This window comes from Haliotis cracherodii, unplaced genomic scaffold, assembly GCF_022045235.1.
Source record: "Haliotis cracherodii isolate W230 unplaced genomic scaffold, xgHalCrac1.p SCAF_22, whole genome shotgun sequence".
Taxonomy (NCBI): domain Eukaryota; kingdom Metazoa; phylum Mollusca; class Gastropoda; order Lepetellida; family Haliotidae; genus Haliotis; species Haliotis cracherodii.
In genome coordinates this window covers 958,388-968,603 of record NW_027266278.1, presented here as the reverse complement: position 1 = coordinate 968,603, position 10,216 = coordinate 958,388, and the positions used below count along the sequence as shown (strand labels likewise).

Genomic DNA, 10,216 nt, shown 5'->3' with positions numbered 1-10,216 from the left:
ATGAAATGGATCTGACACATGTTATTGCAGTAATAGCGCCCTCTCCCACAAATGTACACGTATGTTTATTTTTATTCCCGTGGAGATTGATTGTTCACTGTTATTACCCACATTACATCCGTCAGTTTTCCTGACCAAACCTCCCTGTCGTCACAACATCCAGAGTGCTGCGGACTTTGTAAAGCTTTCAAGAGTCAAAGCAAACTATTTCCGCTGACTTTCTTTTGGGAGGAACATCTGGTATGGGTGTCAAAAACGAAGGCTTGCGAGCCGATGCATGCCGCACGAATAGGCGCCATCTACATAAAGGGGCATAACTCTCAACAACTTCTGACTGAACTTTTGTGAAGGGATCAGCCTCCTTACCATCGCGCGCTAATTCGTTAACCTCCGAGTATTATCGCTTTGTATAGTTTTGTGTATGTCTGTGGGAAAGAGTTTTAACTAGCTACGTTCCAGGTGAATTTATGTTTATAAATTTGATCAGCTTTGTTCGATATTGGAGAATAAAGGACAAGTACCCTTCTTCCCACGTAAAATATTGCTAAACTAATCCAGAATAGTTGAAATGAAATAGAAATTCAAACTGACAACAAACAAAACATTTCACCCGGGTGAAGAGTATTCGGCGTCACGGCCGTCAACATATGCTTGTAAACAACAGTGAGCGAATGGGCTATCGCTGTGAGGCGCTTGTAAAGCGATGGACAGTGTGAGGTAACACGTACCTATCATTCTGCCACGACGTTGAAGGATGCTTGATTCTGATTATTTAGAAAAGGGTTTCCACTTTGCTACGGAAAACTTTTTTTAAAAAATATCAAGCCTTTTCACACCAAAAAATGTGCCTACATATCAATTCATAAAATATGGCTGCCGATGGATCGCTCATAGCAACTGCAAACGTATCAATATTTTCTCTATTATATGCTAGGTCTCTAATACAACCCAGGTCTGTTATACACGCCGGGTCAACGGCTCTCCCAAAATAATAGCGTTCTCTGATAGAGGAAATACGGTAGTTTGATATCAGATGATTTTGGCAACTATATAACTTCTAGGCCGTTGAGCCTAACCCTGACTCCTTCGATGATGAGATTACAAGACTTCACGAAGGCATACCTTTTGCATACCAATCAATGTTTATTAAACTGTTACGGACATGTTCGATAGCGAACAAGCAATTTCCTCATTGAAACAACCGACAATGAATGTAAGATATCACATTATTAAAAAGTGTTTTAAAAAAAACTATATTCATGACAACGTGTTGTTTACAAACGCTTTTGTGATCAATTTTCATTGCCATCTCCATCAACCACCACCATTAGGATTTGGCAGGAGGGGATTTGAGAGTCCATCAGCAAACACTCTTACCTTCTAAGGCCACGAAAACAATGTCCCGACATCACTGTCACAGCACAGGAACAACTTATTAAACTTGATGAAATCCATTTCAAGCAAATCATACACGAATCACTGTTTCTGGGCCACAACTGTCACATTTCGTTCACACGCTGGCATTGAATGCCGTGAATTGTTTAAACTGACAGGTCAACTCCAATTTCTCGTGTCAAAATAGCCGGCTCCACTGCAGCCTCCAGACAGGCCCCAGTCCCATCGTCAATCAGTTTGTACCATCAGGCTCCATCCCAGTAAATCTTCACGTTAACGTTGACCCACATCATAGATCGGGGTTGTAATCTTCCTTTGTGCGGATATTTTAAACAGAAACACTGGCAGCTATTGACAGTTGTGAGTAACCTTGATGTAGGTCAAGTTCTGCCATACCCAAGTTCTGGGTTGAGAGGCATTTACTTTGAATTTGTATTATTTATTGAAGGTTAATTAATAACTAACTAAATGCTAAGGCTTTCAAATAAAATAAACAGTAGCATATTAATTAATAAATATTTTTAGACAACTAAAGTATTTCAGCTAATTTCCAAGAAATGGCTTGATGAGGTTCCGATGAAGTTAAATCTTGGACTCAGATTAGAGTGTTATTTGTCAACTTCTCTTTGAAAAACGTTGTACTTTGAACACTTTTTTGAACTAGTCAGGACTATGGGTAGTGTAATGTTGAAAATGTGTTACATTTATAACTAGCTGCAACACCTTTTTTTCGGAGTGTAGTAAGATAGCGACTTTTGTACTCAATGTAGTTTCGCACAGCAAGTGAGCACCGTGTTCAAAGCGCTCTTGCCGTCATGGTAGAATGGAGATAAACCTACTGGGATTTGAAATTTGTCCTCCACATGTCTGCCGTAATACTTTTTAAAAATTTACTGATCCCTGGGATGTTGATCAAACAACTTCTGAGCAAGAGCTCTAGACGCTCATTGAAAGCTTTAAGAAAGGGCATGCTCGATTGTACCTCAAGAGTTGTGAAATGTAGACACCAAAGGAAATGTTGACTATTGGAAAGTTGACTTGGAAAGTTGAAGTCAACCGTCTTGTCATACTGTCTTGTGGAAAGTGTTGTGCTACTCTGAATCTTTATGCATAGATCTAAATATGAACCAGATGAAGCGGTCTAACTAGTCTCCTTAATTTCTAGTTCAGGTAGGTAAGTCAGTAGAAGGGAATTGGCTATTTGATGGTCATTAAAAGATATCAGATCATCCATATACCTGAAGCTTAAGTTCTTGGCTAATTTACTTTGTGTTGACTTTGCCAATCTCAGCAGATGCTGATTCATATGCATGAAGAAACAGATCTACAAGAAGAGGAGCGCAATTGGGGCCAATGGGGATGCCTACTCCTTGTCTAGATGGCTTACCCCTTAATTTCATGTAGATGTTGTCAATGAGGAAGTTCAGCATTATTGTTTTCTCAGTAAAATTCAGATTGCAGTTGACCCGTGAAGATCCGGGGTAGAATATGTCTTCAGCAACCCATGCTTGCCGTAAAAGGCGACTCTTCTTGTCGTAAAAGGCGACTAACGGGATCGGGTGGTCAGGCTCCCTGACTTGGTTGATGCATGTGATCGATCCCAATTGCATGGATCGATGCTCATGATATCAATGACTGGATTGTCTGGTCCATACTCGATTATTTACAGACCGCCGTCATATCGCTGGAATATTGCTGGGTGCGGCGTTAAACATCAAACCAACCAACCAAAATCAGATGGCAGTTGACCTGAACCTCTGAAGACAGATATGTTACTATATTATGGTCACCACGATTTGTAACAAAGGAATGAAACAAAGGATCAGATGCCCAAAGGTTCAGCTTCTGGCATGTGTAGATGACCTCATTTCTGCCACTGATGCCAAGGTCAATGAGCACCATCTGTCTGGCACTTACTTAAATGGTTGAGGTGGATTGTTGCTCATAGTACCGATCTTTGATTTGTCTAGTCCAGACACGATAATAGTCAGGCCACGGTCGTATAGCAGGAGTTGACCCTTTTATGAAATGTACGTGAATGACAATTGTACAAATGTGTAATCAGTTGGTGGTGCTGTGATAGCCTTAAAGGGTTAATGTACTCACACTTTGATAATAGCCAAGGGATCCGTTGCCTGAGGTGACATCATGTGTAACACATGCTTCAGTGTGGGGAGGGCCGAAGTCCTAGAAGCTTTCACCAGGAGAACTTGCACATCTATCTTGTGTAGTATCTCTCCTACCGTGACACACATTTACCCCCATATTTCCAAAACGTTTGGAATTCCTGTGCAGAAGCTGGTGACATTATGCTGTGTATTACAGGGTTTATGTTACGAAGCATGTGGGTTCGGGTCCAAAACTCAGCTCGTTCATGCTTTGGCAATACATCCAGTGGTTTGCATTGTCAATAATGAATCTTGGAAATAGTAAGAAAATTTTAATATTTAAATTTCCATTATCATAAGAAATCTTCAAATTATGAGGACCCGTGAAGATTCCGGGGTAAAATAGATCTTCAGCAACCCATGCTTGCCGTAAAAGGCGACTATGCTTATCGTAAAAGGCGACTTACGGGATCGGGTGGTCAGGCTCGCTGACTTGGTTGATGCATGTTATGAATCCCAATTGCGTGGATCGATGTTCATGATGTCAATAACTGGATTATCTGGTCCAGACTCGATTATTTACAGACCGCCGTCATATAGCTGGAATATTGCTGGGTGCAGCGTTAAACAACAAACAAACAAACAAAATCATATTATGAGACATCCCAAAACGATTATTCGTCCCCATCACTGAGACTCATCACTCAGCCCTTGGAACATCAAGTATTCTTATCTCTTCGCAATGATTCCGCTAAACATTTGATGAAATATGTAACCTACTACAGGAGGAAGACCTTGTTTGCCAGCCTTTGGTGTCGGCATTTAACAAGGTTTGAGATACAATCGAGCATGCTCTTCTTCTCACATTTTGAAATGGGTAATTGATCTCTGGGTTACAGCAATCAAGATCTTAAAAGACGATTTCAAAACGTTTTGTGATAGGTGAGGTGAAATGGGGTTTAACGTCGCGTCCAAGATTATTGCACTTATATAGCGACGTGCATGTACGTGTGTGTGTTTGTGTGGCTGCTTGTACTAGTCCGGACTGATGCCGAATTATAGTCCTATTTAAATGGGGTTGATTCTAACATTGTTTGTTAAATACATGGGAACGACAATGAACAGCTTGAACACATATCCCATAATGTATGAGAATAATCATCGACATGACTTTTTTTGCATATGATATTGTCTTAACGTCCATTTACAAACGATTAATCGTCTTTATTACAATTTAAAAAACAACACTATCTACCATTGTACTTGTATTCTTGAGTTTGTTATCAGCGTAGTCTTTGTAGGAATTCATCAAAAGATTCATGTTGAAAGTTTATGAAAAAGTAATGTCCATACATTTGTGAAATGATGTACATACCTGTACACTGAAGAAAGTTTATGGTGAACATTTATGATTGTTTGTTTGTTGTTTATTGTTTAACGCCGCACTCAGCAATATTTCAGCTATATGATGGGGGTCTGTAAATAGTCGAGTCTGGACCAGACAATCCAGTGATTGACACCATGAGCATCGATCCACGCATTTGGGACATGATGACATGCATCAACCACCCGATCACGTTAGTCAGATACTAACTAGTGAGTGAGTGAGTTTGGTTTAACGCCGTTTTTAACAATTATATCGCGGCGTGTCAGCTTAATGTGGGAGGAAAGCCCGAAGTGATGCAGGTGTGAGACGTTTTCCATTTCGGTGAAACCCACGAGCACGAGTAGGGTGCTGACAAACCTAGAAACATAATCGGGGCGAACCGGATTCAAACCCACAATCATAGATGTCTGGCGTGCCCAGGGGACGCAACTCTGCACAGCGAATCGCGGCGCCTTAGACGACTGGGCCACCCGTGCCCCCAGTTTCTAACTAAATTATGTTGAGACTATGTAGAAAGTTTATGATGAAAGTTTATGAAAAATATATTCCATGCATTTATCAAATTGTTTTGAGACACTGTGGAAAGCCTCTCAACAAATATTGACAGATCAACATGCACTACATTTGTGTGTGAACAGAATATCTTCCTTATTTGATGTGGATCGATGTCGGGTATTAGCGACGAAGAGCCTGTTTCCGAACAAATGTTACTTCCGTATTATTTTCTCACATCACCGATCGACACAGCTGTGGCTGTGCGCATACTTTTAATAATGAACATCATCTTCCAGAAGATATATCGCATGAAACACAGAAAGTCGATACAAATATTAAGAATGTTTGTTTGTTAGTCTGTGTAATATACTACAACTTGTACAGAAGTATACCCTGAATAATACACTTGTTAATTATGTCAATACTTGTTAATTTATTATAGGAAATGCTGGCGCAAGGCCGTTAATGATGCCATTATATATCATCGAGATAATGTATTTTATGTCCATCTTAATTCAAGACCTAGTCTGTCAAGATATGTTAGTATAAGATCAAGTGATGAACACTATCCCTGGAAACTAGCCTTGGATAGGTAGGACCACCTAACTAACATTGCAAGACTTGTATTTTATGGATCATCTAAAATTGTTCTTAAACAATGCTATTATAAAACTATTGCCAATGATATTGTAAAGCACGTGTTAATGTATTGTATGATCAATATGAAAGACCAAAAGTTGCTTTTTAACACCATATTCTGGATGTAAATGGTTTTGTTAAGATCTCGGAGAAAGACGATGATGTTATTCTTGCGTTTTTAATTGGTGGATGTCCAGTAGAATGTATTATGGATCTAGAAAGAGATGTGTGGGCAGAAGTAATAATAATGTAAACCACTTTATAAGGAAATATCGACACCTGCTAAAAACTTGTATGTTTATGAACATGTGTAAATATATGCCCAATTCATGTTAAAATGTAATTTAATTATATCTGACTATTGTAATCTTCATTCATTTCGAGGAAATACAGTATATCTATTATGCATCCATCAAGTCAGCGAGCCTGACCACCCGATCCCGTCAGTTGTCTTATACAACTCCCATGGTTGCTGGGGACCTACATTCGTGACTGGAATCCCCACAGTTCAGGAGACCATGAAAGTACTAATAAAATTACTGGGACATCCTTTTCTTAAGATAACAGCCAATCTGTATATCTGGCATCACTGAAGAAAGACAATCTGTCCCAAGTAAAATATGGGAAATACAGACATACATGCATCATAATTCCGAACAAAGCCGATTCAACGTACTTCGCACGCTTCAACAGTAAGACTAACGACTGTATGGTTTATATCATATGGCATTTCGTTTACATGCTTACCGAATGAACAAATTAGTCTCGATACATTGTATTACTGCGTTATTGCTTGGTTGCTGAATATTATAGATCTTGGCATTGAATTCTCGATGTAAACATGGAATTCTGTGATTTGATGCTAAACTATCACAGATGCCGAGAGTACTTTATCTTGCGATGTTGGAAGGGAAACATATCACAGTGCATATTTATAACGTTTATCAGCATAATATACATTCATGACATTCAATGTTACAGCCATTCCGACCCGTGAAGATCCGGGGTAGAATAGGTCTTCAGCAACCCATACTTGCCGTAAAAGGCGACTTTGCTTGTCGTAAGAGGCGACTAACGGGGTCGGGTGGTCAGGCTCGCTGACTTGGTGGAAGCATGTCATCGATCCAAATTGCTAGGTTCGATGCTCATGATATCAATCACTGGACTGTCTGGTCCAGACTCTATCATATAGGTGGAATATTGCTGAGTGCGGCGTAAAACACCAAACAACAAACAAACACCAATTCCTAATTCGAACGAGCGCATGTTCTGCGTGAAGCCGCAAAAATTATTTTGTGCACAATGCACTATCTGGCTGTCATTTGTTTCAAGATATTATCTATATACGTAATTCGTTATTTATTCTAGTTCAATCTTTTGTACTTATAACCTGTCGTGCTTTAAAAGTTTCAGTTATAATATTCAAGGAGGAATGGTGTGGTATTATAGATAAAACAAAAATAGACAGCGAATAAAATTAGAATATAAGCATAGGCGCCCGGGACCATGATTCTAATAAGTGTCATAAACGGGTCAATTAGTTTCGCAAATATATCCTATCAGAAGCAAATATCAGCTCCCTGCGATACTGATAGTTGTGTGCTATGACGAGATGAATGGTTACTGTTTTCTATTTTACAGCAGCAAAGTGTACCGACAACCAGGCGTGTTCAGACTGCGACAACACAGGACAATGTACAACCGGATGTCACACTGGATACTACGACCGGTCCTGTAGATCAAAATGTAACACGTATTGCAAGAATAATATCTGTAAGGCGAATAGGGAAGGCATTGAGGTATGCACTGACGGTTGTATACCTGGTTATGATGGCCAAAACTGCAACATTAAATGTGAGAAAAATTATACATTAAACGATACGTCTTGTCATGAGGTGTGCAACCAACACTGTCGTTTGAAATCCAACACAAATGACACAATCAGATGTCTGGTCCATGGTAAAAGTGCTTCAGTGTTTTGTACATCTGAGTGTCACAGCCAGAGTGGCGAGTGTCTCCATGGCTGTGTAGGAGGCTGGTATGGTCCACGCTGCTCCTCTCCATGCAGTGCAGGTTGTAGCGGTGGCAGGTGTGACGCTGCAGGTGCGTGTGTGGACGGATGTAGACCTGGGTATTTCGGGACATACTGTGAGCCCTGTGACCGCTGCAGGAACCACACCTGTAGCCCACACAACGGGATCTGTGTGGACGGATGCATCACAGGATATTCTGGGGAGTTTTGTAATCACAGCTGTGAGGTTTGCCGTGAGGGGATCTGTGATCAGATGACTGGCGCATGTGTCAACGGATGTGACGTCAGCGAACGTGGATGTAAACCTTCCTGTACCAGCAACTGTTCCAGGGACTATTGTCTCCATGCACAGACATGTGATACAGGTACATCAAAATACTTTGACAAACAAAGATTATCATTTAAACTAAAGTGATGGTTTGAATAAACAAAATTACTTACTTGTGTAAATATTTTTTAATATTATTTGTATCTTTCTATATCTACCACCAATCCATCTACGATCGATCCATCAACCCATCTTAACACCAATCCATCTACCCACCAACGTAGCGATCCATCAAACCATCTTAACACCAATCCACCTACCCACCAACGTAGCGATCCATCAACCCATCTACCCTATTTCCCATAAACTCATTCATCCATCGACCAATCATAATATCATTCCGTCTATCCACCAATCCATCTATCTACCAGCCTATCTAACCATCAACTCATCTTAAACACATCAAACTAGCGACCCACCTACTCATCAACTCATCTATGTACCAACCAATCTAACACCAGCCCATTCAACTACCAGCCACTCTACTCACCTACTCACCAAACCACCAACCCAACCCGATGTCTTCACGAAGTTTCTCTGCATTATTTTATTGCTATGATTCCTCAGCAGATTCCAAGTCTAATGGTATCAACATCGGACTCCCGATAGGCTGTGTGGTGTTCATCCTTGGTGTCCTGGTGTCAAACTACATCTGCTACAGGAAGGGTTTTGCTGCAAGAAGGTTGGTGACCAGATAATACTATCATTCTTCCACACTGATATTGAATGAATTTATATGTATTGCTATGTTAGGGCAATTGGGTACATTTTTATATTGTTTTAACTTTGTGAATATTGGTATTGCTAAAGTTATGGGGGGAGGGGGCATACAGGTCTTCACAAGAACAGGTGTGTTACTGAGAAGTAGTGCTGTTCTAAATGGGATTCGAAGGCACATTCTGGGACGTTGATTATCTAAGTCCAGCCTTAAACCTACTCGTCCAAGGACACGTTCAGGGAAGTGACGATACATTTAAAAGTCATGCTACTGCTGAACACCCCGTCGGGATTCTGGGTTTGACATTGTCCCTCGCAAGGGGTGACACAGCAGAATGTTCATTGTACGATTCCGACAATATCATTACCCTTCACTTGTAATATTGCAATGTCTAATTAAATTAAATTATAATCAATTGTAATTACAGGACAGACCCGGAAGACACACTTCCCTCAAGGGATTCCATGTCACGGGCCTCTCAACATATCTACTGCGACGTTGATGAGGGAGAAACGGGCCCAGTCATTGTGTTCCTATAGGAACAGAACAGGCCCGTGGAAAATATGTCGTGTTGATTCACACAGTTAACGCTGATATGAAAGCTTACGAGTGTGTTTGCTTAACCCTGATGCTTTCATACAACGTTTTTTATTTGTTTCTTGTTTAACGCCGCACTCAGCAATATTCCAGCTATATGACGGCGGTTTGTAAATAATCAATTCTGGACCAGACAATTCGGTGATTGACACCATGAGCATCGATATACAGGTTGGGTTACGGTGACATGCATAAACCAAGTCAGCGAGCCTGAGCACCCGATCCCGTTAGTCGCCTCTTACGACAAGCACAGTTGCCACTCACCTCAAGCATGGGTTGCTGAAGACCTGTTCTACCCTGGATCATCACGGGTCTTCAAACAACGTCCGAGGATCTATTACAAACATTTAAACTACCCTCACCAGTAAGTGAGATGGGTTTTTTCAGTTGTATTGTGGAATTTATGTGGAGGGAAGCCTAAGTAGTGTAGGTCGTAGACGTTCGTCACTTTCGTCCTTGGGTACGGTGCAGATCACGGAATACAACGTGGACACATGTGAGATTCTAAACAGCAACT

General features: G+C 40.7%; 1 protein-coding gene across 1 annotated transcript; it reads left to right on the top strand.

Moving 5' to 3' along the window:
* The first annotated feature begins 8,223 nt into the window (after positions 1–8,223).
* LOC139471202 (uncharacterized) lies at positions 8,224–9,641 on the top strand. Its single transcript, XM_071253486.1, has 3 exons — positions 8,224–8,421; positions 8,952–9,066; positions 9,530–9,641. Exons 1-3 carry the CDS (start codon positions 8,310–8,312, stop codon positions 9,639–9,641), a joined length of 339 nt encoding a protein of 112 aa, XP_071109587.1. The 5' UTR covers positions 8,224–8,309.
* Positions 9,642–10,216: the final 575 nt, after the last annotated feature.